Source organism: Diadema setosum, chromosome 14 (assembly GCF_964275005.1).
Source record: "Diadema setosum chromosome 14, eeDiaSeto1, whole genome shotgun sequence".
In the NCBI taxonomy this organism is placed as follows: Eukaryota; Metazoa; Echinodermata; class Echinoidea; order Diadematoida; family Diadematidae; genus Diadema; species Diadema setosum.
Genome location: NC_092698.1, coordinates 14,737,118 through 14,755,629, shown reverse-complemented (window position 1 = coordinate 14,755,629; position 18,512 = coordinate 14,737,118). Strand labels below are relative to the sequence as shown.

Sequence of the window (18,512 nt, the reverse complement as noted above, 5' to 3'; positions counted from 1 at the left end):
ATAACATTGAACAAGGATATGGTATTTTGCTATGACAGACTTGATGATTTACTTTTTTTTTTTAAACAAACATGTCAGAAAGGGGGGGGGGTAGAAAAATGTAGTTGCGATCGTCAAAGTACATTTGTGCAGAGGGTGGCATTTGATTTAACAAAAATGCCATAGCACAATTTCATCCCTCAGCGTTGATAATATCTTTCTCTCACTTGGTATTTTGTCATTAAAAACAAACAATCAGCTTTCATTAATACATGTTTTTTTTTTTTTCATTAAACAGGACAGAGTGGCTCCTTAGCATCACCAGAAACCCCAAAGTTTATTTGAACAAAGAGACAAACTCTGCAAGAGAATAGAGTTTATAGAAAAAAAGAATCATGTCAGATTTGCTATAGAAAAGTGCATGGTTTACTCCAGCCGACACGGATTCAATATAGATGTAAATATAGATAAGTGTAAAATGACGCTTTGCACGATCCATTAAATTGACTGTCTGGTCTTGTCATATCCTTTCTTTGCATGTAAACAAACTGGATTTGACAGAATGTATACCCTCATCATCAGATGTCATTACATCTTCAACGTATCGATCATTCGATCAGCTGATGGATTGGTGTAAGATCATACATGGATAAATACTGGTTCGTGTGGTTGTATGTGCCCCATAATGTTGCTATCGTTATACATCTTGGGGCTGACGACAGGAGCACATTATGTTTGGGTTATTGTTCCTGACTTCAAATATTTTGAGTGATTATTGATGAAGCTTGCGTGATTCAAGGGTGTATAAAAGCTCCACACTTGTGTCGAACACACAGCAGCAAATCACTAAAAATAATTACATTCTGTGTAAATGATTGCTGAGTGAGTTAAACCAGTTTGAAAGTGACGATGCATCAAGCCTAAGTGAATGGTATTTGATGTATGTATGTTTGTGTGTGTGTGTGTGATGGATTGTATGTCCGCACGCCTCCGATCCTTTTGACCATGGAGCCACACTGTTAAGTAGATCCATGTTTTGACAGTAACTTGTTCTTTTAAACTAATCGAACTTATTCAAAAACAGTAGAATTCCAGTTGTTCTTATGGCAACTGATTGACAGTTTGTCAGTTGCAATAATCAGATCTGTTGATAACTACATTATACATGCCCCCGTAACCAGCAGGCTACAGGGATGTAATACTGCCCGTGTCCCAAAATGTCAGCAATCTATACACAGCATACTCCCTTACCATGAATTTAGATTTAGATCTGAAATTTCCCTCTGGTCAGCTACCTCAAATGAGGTCAAACAAGAAGGCCCTGCCATGGACATTTCTTGACCATCGTTTCTCCAAGCACTCGGGGAAAAAAATCGACCTGCAGCTCTCTGGAGCGATATACACCTGCGCAAGAATTCCATGCATTTCCGTCACGTCCGCGTAAATAAGCTTCTGTGCAATGCAGAAGCAAAGCTGCCCGGGGCTTTAAAGGGGCATTCCGGACGATTTTCATAATTTCACATCATGTAGTACATAAATCAACAGCTTCATGTATAGATTTGTAGAATTTATTGTGGTTCTTGAGCAGAGAAACAGTACTTTCAAAAACCTTAAACAAATTACACTGAACAAAGATGATGACATAGGAGCCTCACATATCTCAGAAATGTAGCAGTGTCATTCCATTACAATACCGCATGCTTGCAAGCTCACCTGTGTGTAATCTATGCATGCCTTCTTCTTTTGTGCTGCTTTCTTGAGCCACATCTCATGCATTCTTATGGTGAGGCTGCCATGTCATCATCCTTGTTCATTGCAATTTGTTATAAACTTCGAAAACATTCTTATTTTTCATCCCAATCATTATAAATCCTCAAACTCTGTACCCAGTATAACTAATTTATATATGTTCAAATGTAAAAATTTGAAAATCATCCGGAGGTCTCCTTTAAAAGAAGAAGAAGAAGAAAAAAATGAGGTCATTGTAAGGTCAAAGCGCTAAATAATAATCCCCCATGCAGACTACCTCAGCATGTCCGACGAATATTTTTGGTGTTCGGAAAGTTCGTCAATCCGAAATTAATGAAATGAGGTTCGTTATTCCAAAAGGTTAGTTAATCCCATAATAAAAATAGGTTGTATTGCATTTTATCTTTTTTCTTTTTCCGTCATGAAAAGATAATTATACAAACAAAGATATATTACATGAAAAGATTCGTTAGGTGTGTATATATCAACGAATATTCAGAATTACAAAACCATTTTCGTTTTCGGATTAACTAACCTTAACAAGGAACCTTTTTTTTTTTTTTCATTTTCCGATGAACGAACCTTCAGAATAACAACTATAACCAACTATAATATTTTGATACGTGTTAGTGATGTGACGTGTTCCCATTGTTATTTGGACAGGGAGTTATTCCTTTTTTGTCGCTTTTTTATTGTTTTCTTTTGAAATAAATGTGAAATAGGCATGTAGCATGATTCCATTACTTTAGGAGGGCTAGTTGGCCATGCTGTGAGAGCTATTTTGTATGTACAAAAGAAATCAAAACTTTGGGCCCATAATCGAAACATTGAGAAGGAATTGTACAGAAGTATGCACACAGAGGTAAAGTGATACATGAGAGAGAGAGAGGGGGGGGGGGGAGGAGGGGAGAAGGGCAGGAAAAAGGAAATGGCCGTAAGAAAATAATAAGATATTTTGTTAACAGCATGCACGCATTTCAACTTTAAATACATTAGCCTCTTCACTATACAACATGCAACGAAATTTACACACACACACACACACACACACACACACACACACACACACACACACACACACACACATAACGCATGCACTTTGTTTTAAGAGAGAGAGAGAGAGAAAGATTTGCGCACGGAAATGGACTTGGTCTCTGAAGATTTTACGTGCAGAGATTCAGTATAAGACATAAAGTACCCTTTTTCAATCCACTTCAAATTCACCTTTCAAATAAAAAAAAAAAGAAAAAAAAAAGGAAAATACGCCAAGATAGCGCGCCTGCATTATCGCCGCACTCCATGCATCATGCAACACGCTGAAGTGGAACTCTCGTAGAATACATTGTACATAATTTGCCGTACCTACTGTGCGGGGGGAAAAGCACCCGAAAATAACCACGATCAAGAAGTATATGTTTTAACAGGACTGAAGATCACAAGTCTGTCGTGCGAATTCCGCTCAGAATTTTATTGGCGCCACCTTGGCAATGTCACGTGAGGCCATCTAACGTAAACCCACTTTCAGTACTTCCCCCCTTCGCCCCTTCGTGTCAATACGCTTGGTAAGATTATTGGCGTGAGGGGGGGGGGGGGCAACAAAAAAGAAACATGAAAGAAAGTGATCTATCTAAATACAGTACTCTGGCGTCGTAGTCGGGAAAGTAGAGACTTCACTTGACATTTCGTGAAATACAGACTAACGTATCACCCCCCCCCCCCTTCCACCCGCCACATCCCTGGTATCCCATACCTGGTATCACCGTTTATATCTTAAGGGTGACTAGATCTGCCAGATGAAAATAGCTAGTGTTGTTTTATATATAGTTATTCAAGTGAATCTCGTAATTTTTAATCAATATCGCCTCACATCAAAGAAATGCAACTTTTTTGTGTTGTTTTCTATATGTGTAAAATGATATCACGATCTGGTCATCAAGTATGAGCGAATGCATGCCTTTTCTTTCTTGCAAGTTCCATAGCATATCCTAAAAATATATAATAATGTAAGATTGTAATCAATTGATTTTTCAATTTTTTAATATGATTAATGAATTCATCTAAACTAAAATTTATATTCTAAATTTATCACCGCCTTCGATGTATCTTTTCGACGGTCTCGAACGCACTTGCCAAACATGCTGTTGAAACTATTAAAAATCTACTTGACGTGTGTCATCATAGACGTGCGTGGGAGGTTACTTGTGTAATCTAGTCAGTCTCTAGTACCTGCTAGTACGCAAGATTCGTCTCCCTTCTTTATCTCTCATCTCTCGCTCCTCTTAACGACGAGACGTATCTGGAGTTTCTCAAGATCTTGCTCTTTTCCAAGATCAATATGTTGTCCAGTTGCGATGTTTTGCCGTCCCTGCACGCTTTATTTGGGCTATTAACTGCAACTAGTCCTGTCGATTTAAATGCAGCGGATAAAGCAGGAGTCGGTCACACTTAAAGATCTACTTTAAGCGTGGTTCTATGCAGCGAAGAATGGGCGATATATGAAACTCTAGGCCTGCATGCAGAAGCTGCACATTTGAATGTTACCATCATTGATTTGATCACTAGATCTGATTACGAGTTATTCGATTTATCTTTAATGAAGTAAGAAAGCTTGGCAATATAACTTAAGTCGTCTTCTGCACCCCCTTTTTGTTTCTGTTGTATTTGTGTGTGTGTTTCTGTGTGTGTGCGCGCGAAAAGATGTTAGGAAGCTTCGCTTGGAAAATTGGAAGTTTAACGTGACACGAGTATAAGATGCGTATCAATTGAAACTGCTTTATAATTATGCAAGAAGAGTGGAGAACAAAATACAGCTGAAGCGACATGTAAAGTTACGTGAGATTTTTGCCAATACTCAAAACTATTAATTAGGAGCTACGAGCTACAAGTGCATGGTTGAGGTAAGAATTCAGCTTTTAACTTTTTGCGAGATATCTAGAAACCACTTTATGAAACGTTAAGAAGCTTAAAATTCTAAGAGGAATTCAAAGTTCATCGGGTGAAAAACGGTTTTGAAATGGGTGAGTTATCCATAAACAAAGTAAAACAAAGCAATCCTAATAAAAGGTGGGTCTCACATTTTATTAGGATTGCTTATTTGTTTCGGATATCTCAGCCATTTCAACAAGTTTCAATCTAACAAACTTTGAATTCCTCTTAGAAGTATATGCTCTTTCATATTTCATAAGAGGTTTCTCATTATCTCCACAAAAAAAAAAAAAAAATCATCATTAAAAAACGTTGGAAACCTCAAACCCCATCTTTTCCGAAACTGTATCGTTCCTTTTAAAGTTTCGATAACCGCTGACGTAATCTTTGCACTGCTTCTCAAAACTTGTAGTGATCATTCTTGCTATACAGTCATTCCTCATCAGACCATATTTTCCTCAACGAGTTGTTTACAAAATCCAAAACAGATGATTATACAGCATGCAGATAATGTATTCTTGGAGCGCTCGATGGTGTAAGAAAGGGGAAAGACGTATACTGGTGCGAATGAAATGGAGAGCTTGAGACATTCCACATGATAAGAAACTGATCTACAAGCTATGATCAAAATTACGATTAATTCGATTGTATGTATATACAGCACTGTTGTTTTGTCGCGTTCTTCGAAAAACAATGCGAAGATTATTTTCTATTCTTTTGTTCTTACCTTAGCTATCGACCCAAGATCTAAGTCTCCCCTGTGATGGAAATCAGGGAATGCAATTTTATCAGGAGAATCTGTTGACGCCAGGTAGAGAGATTTAAATCTGAAATAGAGTCGGAATGGGAATTGCAGAGCCCTAGTCAAGAAAATTGCGTGGCGCTGCAATCTATTCTACTGTTTTTCTCTCTCGCGTCTGTCAAGAGGACCAATCTCTCTCCCTGTCTCTGTCTGTCTCTCTGTTTGTCTCTCTCTCTACTTGTTTGTCTGGCTGTGTCTTCTTTACCCATGACCTTCACCCACTCTTTATTCAACGGCATAAGAGTGGAGGTACATCGATGAGTTCTGGTGCATCGCAGAGTCAGGAGCAATAGCTTAATCAAATTCTGTCTATCTCTTTTCTGTCTATAACTATGTATTAATCCGTCTCTCTCTCTCTCTCTCTCTCTCTCTCTCTCTTTCTCTCAGTTTAATATAATGTAATATGTATATGATATAACATGATATAATATAATATAATATAACATAATATAATATAATATAATATATAATACAATATACGGATAAAATACAATATATATGATAAAATAAAATATAATGATTATGTATGCATAAATCTGCTGACATTTTATTGGCTCCACAAAGCAAAAACAAAAACAACAATAAACTGGTAATGCATTTTTGGCCAATAAATCATAATTATCTCAAGGTGACTCAAATTTTTGGCGTCCCACGCCTTTATTTCTTCAAGACTCCTGTTCAAGGCGTGGGACGCCAAAAATTTGAGTTAAATAAACACGTAATTTATTGGCCAAAAATGCATTTCCAGTTTGTTTATAGGTATTACTCACACTTTAATCAAAGAAATGTCGATGATGCCACACATATCAGATTTCATTCGACAGCGTATCTTTTTTTATGTTTAATTTTGCCTGTTCATCAGTGAAATTGCACTCGTCCCTTCTTGTCGCGTATGAAACAAATAATGAATATAACCTTGAATTGAATTGAATTGTATTGTTGAAACTAGCTTTTGGGGATGCTGGGCAAATAGGGAAAGCCTTTGAATGGCTGGTGGTGGGTCATCTTACAAGCTGTCAGAAATTATTTGATAAGTATTCTCCTGGGTGAAGTAGGCACCGTTTGTTCTCCCATTCAACGTGAATTGATCGACAGGTGATGTCTTTCAGCAAACACGAGTAATAATATACAACACCCATGTTGCATTATTGCACACACACAAAAAAAAACAAAACAACAAAAACACACGCACACATACACACACAGATTATACACACACGGCCTCATCCGTTGTCTCTCTCATTTTATACCCAGAAGCAAAACGACATGCGGTATGCAGGGTAAATGGATTATAGCACATCAGCCAACACGAATAAAAACAAAATCACAATGCTTGAAGCTTTTTCGACGTCTAACAAAATTAAGATCGCATAAGCATGTTTTCTTTTTATTCAACCGAAGGTGGCAAAAAAAAAAAACCCTCAAACGAAACAAATAGAAGTCTCATGCTGCTTTAGTTTGAACAAGGAGCTAATATTCACGTAGCTCCATAGTTTGAATGATTTGAGTGTTATAATTTTTTTCATGTAAACGAGAACTTTAAAAGCGTTCTTTACAAAAACTCCTCACTGCTTTTCATACTGTCTCGTTATAACCCTTTCCGTATTTTGTCAAGAAATGAACACTTGGATCTCAATGTTAAAGATTATAAAGCCATACAAGTCATGTAAATTTCATACAGTACAAATAAAGATGAATCACAGACAAGTCATAAATATTTCACGATGTGCAAATCACAACACATACACATGCACACACAAACACACACATACACAAATAGATGGGCATGCATTCACATTATGACGTAATGTGCTCTCATGTTTATCTTTTTCAGCTCTCTTCCAAGCAGACCAAAATGGGCCACGGGATCGGAGGTCAAGGTATCGTTGCGAGGCTCAAGGGAATGGCAAACTATGAGGTGAGAATCTCAATTTTTGAAGGGAACACTTTAAATATTTGAGAGCAGTGATGTTGCCATCACAAAAAAAAAAACCAACACAAAAACAAAACAAAAAACATGGAGTTTTACCGCTCCTTTTGGCTTTAATATGGTTTCAAGAGTTTTTTTTAATCAATTTCTCAATTGGAAACTGAAAATAACTTATACATTTTTTAATAACTGTCAAGTGCAAATAAGAGTAAGCAGAATTGAGGCAGTCTTCCAAATGTATTTGTGGGATGCACATGTGTATACAGTTTGCTAATATAAAAGTGTTTAAAATTCCAAGTCAAATTCTTCGTTACAGTATCCTTGACAGTCAAGAACACACGTATAGTATGCATACCCATAAATAATAGATATAATACACACACATTTCCTTTTATTTGCTTTGCAAGCCTTTAATATTTAATAAATAATCATTTTCATACACTCTGGGTGAATAATGATAAAGTAGCAATTCATAAAAAAGATATAAGATACTGTATATACATTTTCTTGAATACATAACATCAGCTGTAAGTAAAAAAAAATGTAGAAGAAAGTCATCAAGGTCAATTGTGTACTTCTTGTACATTAGTGTACACTGCAATACACCTTTGGAATGTGATTGAATTGGACTATCTCAAACCATTAATGAGTACACTGTATGTATCATACAATATCTTTAATACATGGGTAACACTGGCTGTGGTAGATAAATAAAAATGGGGAAAAAAGACACAGTATTACTGTGGACTACTGAAGTGGTTCACTAGGGCTTTACTGCAGTTGCAAAACTTGGATTTATGCTATGGATCAACCAACATGTACAGTACTACAAATGTATATGTTAACATAAACCCTTGCAGACTGGACTGTATGAATCTTGAAGACTAAATGTAGAATCATACGAAAGCAAAACAAATGGGCAAAGTTCTTCATATGTGATTGATGGCACTGGTATTACTCAGGTGACTACTACCAAGTATCGGGGGTTTCACAGAACAGTTTTTGCCTGAAGATTATTGAAGCATTTGCACAAACATACAAGTTTCGTCAGACCATTATGGGCTTGTCAGACGGACTCGAGCTTCAAGTGCATGATAACAATAAGTTTCATGTACACAGCTCTGGCGAAGCTCATACAACTTATAATTGAAATCACCACATAACAGCAAACACACACAAATGTGTGTGTTTGGTGAAGCTCATACAACAGCTTCGGCTCATAAACAGCTTAGGTGAAGCTCATATAACTTATAATTGAAATCACCGCATAACAGCAAACACACAAAAGTTTGCTTACCATGTTTGCATTTATTAGTTTCTTTGACCAGGATGTACATCATTCTTGTATAATGGAGTGCACTCTCCAGCTTTCTAGAAACTTGAAAGTTGATGCATCCCTTCATTCAATATTTGTCATGCATGCGTCACTGTTTGTGGTCTAAAAGGGGCAACATAGTCAGATGTGGAATAAAAGAAATGACTGGCGGAGGTATTTGCCATTTCAATCTAGAATACGGAACAAGGAAGCTCAATTAATAGTACTGATATGTTCCAAAACTCAATTGTGCAATTTTAAGTCAAAAAAGAAAAAGAAAGTGTACATCCAAGCATGAAGGCTTTTACTACAGTACTTGAGGTATCTTCATTACTTTATTTTGTTTTCACCTCCCATAATGTTACAGAATTGGATACCTTTTGTGTCAATATTTGTTCCACTTTAACCACAAATATGATGTTGAAGCCACAGGACGTCAGCAGAAAGCACAATTTATATCAAAAATGTTTTCCGTAGTAAAACTTCACTTCCAAAAACTCTACTGTGTACAGTAATAATACAAATGGTCCATGAGTAAATTGAAATAAAAACAAATATGGAAATTACTGGGAAAAAAATTGAGTTTCGGTTTACTCCAATTATCATCTCTTGATATTCAGCTTTGAATTGAACTCAAATACATATACATGTAACATTCAAATCTTGGAAAACAAAGACCGATTTCTGAATTACACTGAATAGGCATTGTCTCACTGTACAACCTTTGGAAATACATATGGATGAGCAATTGATTGAAAAACACAACTTTCAATTCCAGTGATGTAACAAGTTTATGCAATCATTGTAATCAGTAAAATTTGGAAAAACAATATGAATCATATTACATCACACACCTGCTTCATGCCATAATTCCAATCTGAAATATGTATAATGCCAGTTGTTATTTTTCTTAAATTTACAAATTCTTTCCTCTAAACTGACATGAAAGTGCCTTGATAATTCAAACTCTAGATGTTGTATTCAAGAATTTGTGTGCAGACCAAATCTCAATAAAATGTGAATTTTCATCATCTGGGAGTCTCCACAAAAAATTAGAAAAAATTTCATTGCGGAAAACTGGCTAAAAAATGAGCTCTTATTACCAGGGTCTCCTAGATTCTTGCTAATTCAGGATATCAAATACAATCGATGAGAAAAAAAAATCAAAGAAGCTTCAAGAAAACAAATAAGGATAGGTTGCACCTGTCTACATTCTGGGTTAGTCAAAAAGCAATTCATTTTGGTAATTTGATTATCAACTTTGATCTCCTGATCAAGACTTTATTCAAACACAAGACACATAATATCACCCCTCCCATAATCTTGAAAGGCATTCTCTCTTTGTCATTGTGTCTCAGAGCCACACAGTGGAATTTAATAATCAATAATGCATTTTCTCCCCAATTTCCTGGTTCCTCCTTTATATCTCACTGCAGCTGGTGCCTGTGATCTTCTGTGTCAGCGCGGTGTGTATGATGGCGACCGCCTTCTCTGGCTACAGTCTCTTCAAGAAGACAGATGTAGCGTGAGTATATGATGCATGGCTAATCTCTCTACCACTTGCCCTCCATTGGCAGTCTCCCCGTCAATGCTGCAAAAAGCTGTAACAATGAGTAGAATGGTGGAACGTAGTGAACATGAGCATGTATGCATGTATGTATTACGAGTTGATCTGGCAAGACTAGTATCAGGAGGTTTCTATCACCTCCCTCTCTCTCTCTTTACTCTTTCTGTCTCTCTCTCCCTATCCCTCTATTCCACGAGCATCATGTTTGACCCCCTTCTTTCATTGTATTAATGTCGTCGTATCATCGGTTACCGAAGAGTCAAGCTTTTAGCTGATTGTTGGCAACCATTCTGTATGGTAATCTATAATGCATGTAATTATGTCACAGATGTATGTGTAGTGGAAAATGGTTGAAATTGGAGAAAATAGCCAGTGTGTGTAGTACCATACACGTACATACACCTATTATGTTTGATATTGCTGGGGGGGGGGGGGAAGGAATTGTAAATGATGTGCCATATAGTACAGAGAATAAATCAAATTAAATCAAATTAAAAATCTCTGTACAGGAGTAGCACAACTTTTCTCAGTTTTTTTCTCCTTTTTTATCAGCTTAACTGAAATAACAGGAGAATTTAAAAGACATAAGACTGATATTACAGCATATCGGTACCTTTCTGATTATATATGGCTACAATGCAACTATATTTTTCCTGTCTTTCTATTTTCGCCTATCAGTATGCCTTTCTCTTTGGGCAGTGTGCATACCTGGTACACTTTTCAATCTTGACGTACACATGCATGCCATCAAATTGGAAGGTTGATGAGGCGCAAATAGAAACAGAGAAGTGTTACAGTGAGTGAGAGAGAGAGATAGCAACTGAAAGTGAGAAAGGAGGGAAGGGAGAAAGAGTGGGGGGAGAGGAGGGGGAGGGGGGAGATGGTGAGAAATAGGAGAGGGAGGGAGATGATGGGGGTAGGTACACTTGTATGTCTTCCGTAAACTCCGAGTGAAATCAATCCACTTGGCCGGCGGATCGGTTTCTGTTTCAAAGTATGCCCCCAACATCTTCAATTTACAAACCCAGCGGGGAGTCAGCTCACACTCGGACCCCACTAAGAGTAACATGTTGTGGAGTGTCGGCTTGTAGACATGGCAACAAAGAGGCGTTGAAACCGGAGGGGAATTTTAACATATTCACCTCAACAATGAATACTGATCTCATGAATATGTTTACCACTAGTTGGTGACTTCCTTTTTTTCTTGTCTAGTTTGCTTTCGACATGAAGAAACAGACCAGTCAATTGAATAATGGAAGACTGCATGTGTTTAATATAGGACAAGAACATTCAAGAATTTAGTCTAAGCCTGAGAAAATGAGTTTGTTGCTGTTTGAGAGTACAGTTCAACATAAAAGTACAGTTCAACAGTTCTACATTGTTTTATGTACAATGTAGAAATTAACGCTACCCCTGCTGTATTTAAAGAAATGTTTCGAAAAAATAATGTTATACATAATTACTCAACAAGGAATGCGAATGATTATCATCTTCCTAAAAATAGAACTAGTTTCGGTAACAGAAATTTCATGTTTACTGGTCCTAAGCTTTGGAATTCCTTTGATCGTTCACTAAAACAAGCTCAGAGCTTGAATAGCTTTAAGTATAAGCTCAAAACTTTGTTTCTTGATAAGTATTGATAAACAGTTTTATGGTAATAAAACGTATGTATACTTCAATCAATGTTTTCTAGAAGTACTTTCATTAAGTATACTCGGAAGGTTATCTTCTGTTTCATTCATTATTCTAATGGTATATAATGTACACTGTAAACACTTTATACATAAACCTGTGCTTTGTAACATATACATGACTTATTGTATATCCATAGTACGGTTCATAATTGTGCCCTTGTAAATAGTGTATATATGGTGTTTTTGTTATTCCACTCAGCCTTATCTTTGATACTATTTTGTCTATAATATGTAGGGGGACTACATTTAACAAGCAGTGCTTCTAAGTAGTCCCCTCCACATTTGTACATGGTGTGATTTTATCTCAGAATATCACGATATTTTGTATATACATGTTATATACTCTGTATAGTATTGATATTATATCCACTATGTGTTATAGCCTGTATATTTTATCATATAATGTCCACTATGTGGAATATGAATAAATTTCATTTCATTTCATTTCATTTAAAAAGAACATCTTATATCTCAACAAAAGTCAAGTCTCTTCCATGATATTGTGAAAAATGATTAGCTCGATTGTCACAAGCACATACTTTATTCAAGGAAATATCATGGTAATTTTGATGTTTATAATTTATATTGAGACACTTTTGTAGGCCTATAGGTATGAGAAGTAATGAAAACACTGGATATGACATAGAAATGGGCTGTTCAGGTCATTGTATTTAAAATATGTATGTAAAAGTATGTGACCAAAATTCCTTAAAAATTGATCCATTTTGATGACGAACACCTAACTTTTGCAGAATAAATGCTTCCTTTGTACAGATGAAATTCCAAATTAAAAGCTGAGAAATTCAACAGGGAGTTCATTCTTACATCTCACACAAGCAGCTAATGCTACAGCAAGAAATTACAGACTAACCATCACCATCAAGATCACCATCTACATCAACTACAAACGCGACATCGTCTTTTTAAGTAAACAATTCTGGTTTCCAATGAGTGTAAAAACACATGTAACGCAAATGCGATAAGGGTTCTAACAAAGAGAGCATGGTTGGTGGCTATTATTTATTGATTTATTTATTATTATTATTATACATATATATTCTTTTTTATTTTTTTATTTATTTTTTTTTTGGGGGGGGGTGTTACCCTCTAATATCATTATATTCTTTTTTATTTTTTCCTTTTATTATTATTATTATTTTATTTTATTTATTTTTTTTTTTTTTTGGGGGTGTTACCCTCTAATATCATTAATACCCACTGTACAAAGATCACTGATCACTCTTGGGAATTTGAATACTCAATACTGGTAGATACACAATGTCATATATCTCTCTGATTAGTATGGGTAATCTTTGATGGACAGGTTATACTAATTATATATCATGTGAGCAAAATGTTTGACAATTGACAAGTGTGTAGATAGTGTTTCTTTTAAGGTCAAGAGTGAAGATTTTTAGGTACCAGATATATAATACAAACGGAACCCCCCCCCCCCCCCCCAACACACACACACAACTTTTTGCTAAACTAATTTTTATCTCATCGACAGGATCTTCAAGAAGTCCACTCCACATCCCTGGGTCAAGGTCAGGGAAAACCAGCCACAGAAGGTAGGATGGAGTGCTCTTATTTTAAGCATCATAACTTTCAACTGGTGATGTTCATTATTCTAAAGGATCATTAATTTGAAAATGAAATAAGGTTTGTTATTCCCAAGGTTCAATATTCTGAAGCACACAAATCTCACATACCCAGAGGTTCATTAATCCAAAAATCAGAAAGCATTCATTAATTCAAACATTGATGGCGTTATTCTGAAGGTTCGTAATCCCTAAAATGAAGTAAGGTTTGTTCTTCTGAAGGTTTATTGATCTTAAATTGAAGTAAATATCCTTAATCTGACAGTTCCCAATTTCAGTGCATACTACCTTCAGATTACAAACTTTACTTCATTTTCAGATTTTTGGAGTAAGCTCTGTCAAACCTCTTTTCAGTTTTCAAATTAACAAACCTTTGGAATAACGAACCTTCAGAATAACAACTTGTAACCCTTCCTACAACAGTAGGGGTTCAATACAGTGCTCTCCAATTGCAACTTACAGACGTAGCATGGCTAAAGTGTTTGAGTTTCAGATTAAATTAGTTAACGCTGAATGGTAAAAACTTGGTGGTGCAATATTTTATTTTTCCGATATAAATGGCCTACAAAACCACAATATTTTACCATAAATTATATATTTTTTGAGATATTATATATACATGTACATATATATTTTTTTCATATATATGTATACATATATTTACATATATATATATATATATATATATATATATATATATATATATATAATAATTATTTTATGTCTGTGCATTTGAGAATATCTGCATGTGTGTATATACACACACATATATACTCTAATATACATCTAAAATGTACTTTACATCCTAAATTTCATAGTCCTAAAATTGACAGAAATTATATATGCTCCTTTTTCTTTTCTGTTCTTGCATTACAGTTCCTCACTCTGAACCAGAAATACAGGAGCAATCCCGTAATTGAGGAGCTTCAGAGGGAAGTGGGAAGCCGCAAGTAGATAGATCACTCTCGGAATCTTGATGAATCTGCAGGGATCTTCTAAGGGGTTACAGCTAGTTCGCTAGTTCATCATTTGAGTTATACAGTCCGTAGGATACTAAGCAGCGCAGAAAATTCCCGGCTTCTATTGAAAAGCTGAACGAGATGCAACATGCAAAACTTTGTGTGGCACAGCTTACGGAGATGATCGCTTTTGCTCATTTCATTTTGACAGGAAGGCTTATGTCACATGCACTGAAGAAATCCCGTCATAATCTCTTTAGGCAGGATGGCATTTGACAAAAGCAATGGATTATCAAAATTTCACATGTGGTGCTGAAAAGAAAAGTACCTGACATGTTCTTCAAGTGGCATGAATACGATCAGGTTCTGATTGTGTTTCATGTAACTGTTCATTTCTGGGCATCCCCAGTCTAATGTGCTGCAGCTGTCAATAATAGACAGGTTTTTTTTCTTAGTTTGTTTGTTTGCTTGATTCTTGCTTTGTTTTTGCTTCAATAAAAGATGAAATAATATCCCTCTTAAGTGTTAACCGGAATTTCACATTATGTTTTGACAAACTACATCAATAGCTTAGAGTATAGAGAAAAACGCTATGCAGCATTGTTAATTTTTGTCTATGTCATTTTAGAGAATTTTGAGGACAGATAGTCTACTGCACTAGAAAGGAGATCTGGGTTCATAATTTTGTTACATGGTATAAAAGTGAGCAATATCACAGACATTGAAAGCGCTATGAGACAGAACTTGATTGGTATGACCTATTGTAAAATATCTGAGATTTGTCTCATGAGGTGCAGCACTTAACTTGCCTATAGTGAAAACATAATCCACACAAATAATTTTTACTGTTTTCAACTATTGAATGATGTCCCAGTGTATTATATATATATGTAAATTTTATCAAATGATTTGATGAGTCATTTTTGATTTGTATACAGTGACTATACAAATTGACAAGTCTATTTGTTTAGCATATAATATATTTTTCAATACGTGTAACAAATTGATGTGCAGTGATTGATTCCTGAGGTAGGTTTTAGTAATTTATTCACAAACAGTGCTGGTAATGTCTACCTTATCCAGTGACAGAAAATGTATACACGTGATATTTATCTCCTATGCAGTGATGTATGTATATATTTGAATAGAATCTGGTGATTCAAGATTGACAGGACATGCAAAAAAAAGCAGATAGTGGATTGGCCTGTGTTCACAGTGAATTGATTAAAGTACTACCTTTGACTGTTTTCATGAATGTGCAGCTTTTAGAGCAAAGTAAAGTGGATATGTCTGCATTTATCCTTTTGTTTGGTCATACTTTGCACTTGAAAATCCCTGGCTGGAGTTGACTTTTGTTGCTCTTTTTCAGTTTAATATGTGTTCAAAATGAATGGCTAAAAGTGAAACACATCTCATTATGTATGGACAGAGGGTGGTAAAACATACCTGACAAAATGGGATAAACGTTGGAAAAGCTGAGCAACGCTGACGTTCTAACGGCATTCTAAATATATATCATAATTAACTTGGAATGAATATCTTCAAGAAAAGCAACTACCGCAATGACTAGATGTTGGCATTGTACTGCAGAATGCTACCCATATTTATCATTTCCTACGCAACATAATTCACATGGCTCTATAGTTCAACTATGTAAGTGTGCTGTACTGTACGAGAACACTTGAAAGATAACATAGATATATCAGAGTAACGTTGTTATTGATGTGCAAATGAAAATCTTTGTCATATTTGCACAAAGAACAGGTGGTACAAAGTCTCAAATGGCTGTTCAAGGTGTATTCCCCTTTTAGAATGGTGCGTACTGAAGACTATTAAGTGAGTGAGATGCATAAGTGCAATGTACTGCACCTCTGATATACTCCTAGGTCATGACAGAGTGATTGCTCAGTCATATGGCTTAACCTCACTCGCACCAAGGCAAGAAGGAGGTGGAAATGAATGATAAATACAGAAGAAAGGAGGAATGTCTGGCATTCACATTAAGACGTGAGAAAATAAATACATGGCACGCTGTGTGTCAGCTATACATCATGCGGTTATGGGTTGTGAGTTTGTCCAGTCTGGCAAGTTGATACGGCAAGATTTTTTTTTCTTCTTCTTCTCAGTTTCAACAAAAGTATATATTACAGAAACAATGATACTATAATATTCTACATCATACATCCTCCACTCCATTCCCACCCCCTCCCCTCTTGACTGACAGATGCCTCAGGAAATAGTGCACATCCTTGCAACTGTCACAATTTTTTGGTCCTCACAGTCCATTTGGCACAACAGTTGAAGATTTTTTCTCCCTCAAAACATTCTACTGAATTCATTTGTGAGAAATTATGGTATTCTCAAGATCCTCTCTTTTTTTTTTTTTCCTGTACATGCTTGAAGCACCATGTAGCAATAAAGCAATCAACAAATTCAATAATCATTCCAATGTAATGCCACATGAGAACACAGAGTGAATATGGATATGACAGTGCATTTTTTTTTTTTTTTTAATAATTCACAGCAATTCTACGACCATCCACAGTAGTCTTTAACCCTTTAGCGATTGAAGATTTCATACATAGGCCTATGGTTCCCTAGAAGGTAAAGCAATATTATTCTAATTTCGACAATTTTCTAAATTATGTAAAATAACTCACTGCATGTTTATTTTGATCAATCACAAGTTAAGTTTATTTGGAAGCCTACTAAGAATTTTAAAGCAGAATGATGTGTCACAGAAATAATTCTGACATACTTCTGTTGACCTTTGACCTCTTTCAAATTACATAACTATATTCAACATGAAAACAATAAAAATAGTAAAGCATAAAACTATCAAAGAAAAACAAAAAAGATGGATGGTTTTGGACGGTTCAGTTACTAATGGGTTGAAGGAAGTTGTCACTTTTAAGAACATGAAAACACATCTGTTACCAACAACTAAATTGGGAGACTCTTTGGACTTGGCATATTTTTGTCACACAAATAATCAGCTAAACATTAAATGTGTTACAATAGAACTGGATGAGGAAGGATTGTTACGCACATGTCTGTTACTACAATTACACCTCCCCAACCATTTGATGGTTCTCTGGATTTCACCTGGAGGAAATACAGGATGACAGCAGGAAGTCTAATATCATATGTGATTAACCTTACCACAGAGTGGATGAACATAAAATAATTGCTATAGGCCAGGAGTTTAATAATGCCTTCAGACTTTACACATGCTTACTTGCTCCATGGTCATCAAATTCTGGTACAGGTATAGCTTGTGATTTGCCTATCCAATGAACTGAGTTTTGTGATTAAAAGAATACAGGCAACCTTGCTTAAGTTGACCTCGCATAAGTTGAATAATCGCCTAAGTTGAAAGTCTTTTCGAGTCCAGTCTCTTTATATTCTATTGATTTTAATCCTTCGTACGTCAAATTTTCTCTAAATTGAAGCTATTTCTTCAGTCTAAATAGATTTGACTTCTGGTAAGTTTGACTGTATAAATAATGGTGAAAAAGATGACCAGGGGGAATGACTCCTCTTATGAATTTGAATGACATGCATACCTACAAATATGCTTAAAGTACACTGGTAAAAAGATAAAAAAAAAAAAAAAAATCTTCTCACCACTAGTATGCACAACTTTGACAAAACAACTTAAATCATATTCTATCACTGAGACATATTAATGATATTCATGTTGACTAATCAGGATGCCTTATTTCATCATCAAGATGAATACAATTGTTTGTGAATCATTGATATGTCATATTTTAAAACACCTGGTCATCTGGGCTAAAACATTCTAGATTTCAGCCCTATACTTTTATGAAAAGCTGTTGGAAAATCTGAAGGTGTATGACACAATTTTCATTCCTGGGGCTTCCAGAGGGTGTGTGTGTGTGTGTGTGTGTGTGTGTGTGGGGGGGGGGGGGGTGGGAGGTCTATTCAGTTAGCTGGGTCACATGCTAAGTACTGTCTGTGGGCACAG

General features: G+C 35.8%; 2 protein-coding genes across 3 annotated transcripts in view; one reads left to right on the top strand and one right to left on the bottom strand.

Moving 5' to 3' along the window:
• LOC140237632 (normal mucosa of esophagus-specific gene 1 protein-like) overlaps positions 1–14,958 on the top strand; it is a 32,665-nt gene extending 17,707 nt beyond the window's left edge. For both annotated transcript variants that reach the window (XM_072317557.1, XM_072317558.1), the window contains exons 2-5: positions 7,290–7,373; positions 10,137–10,225; positions 13,472–13,532; positions 14,439–14,958. In XM_072317557.1, the coding sequence (XP_072173658.1) occupies positions 7,290–7,373; positions 10,137–10,225; positions 13,472–13,532; positions 14,439–14,516 (312 nt within the window). In that variant the 3' untranslated portion in view covers positions 14,517–14,958. The remainder of the gene's footprint in view (positions 1–7,289; positions 7,374–10,136; positions 10,226–13,471; positions 13,533–14,438) is intronic.
• The window catches only part of LOC140237631 (uncharacterized), a 28,255-nt gene continuing 19,923 nt past the window's right edge, over positions 10,181–18,512 (bottom strand). Inside the window, exon 11 of the mRNA XM_072317556.1 lies at positions 10,181–10,301. The gene's annotated coding sequence lies outside the window, so the exon portion shown is untranslated. The remainder of the gene's footprint in view (positions 10,302–18,512) is intronic.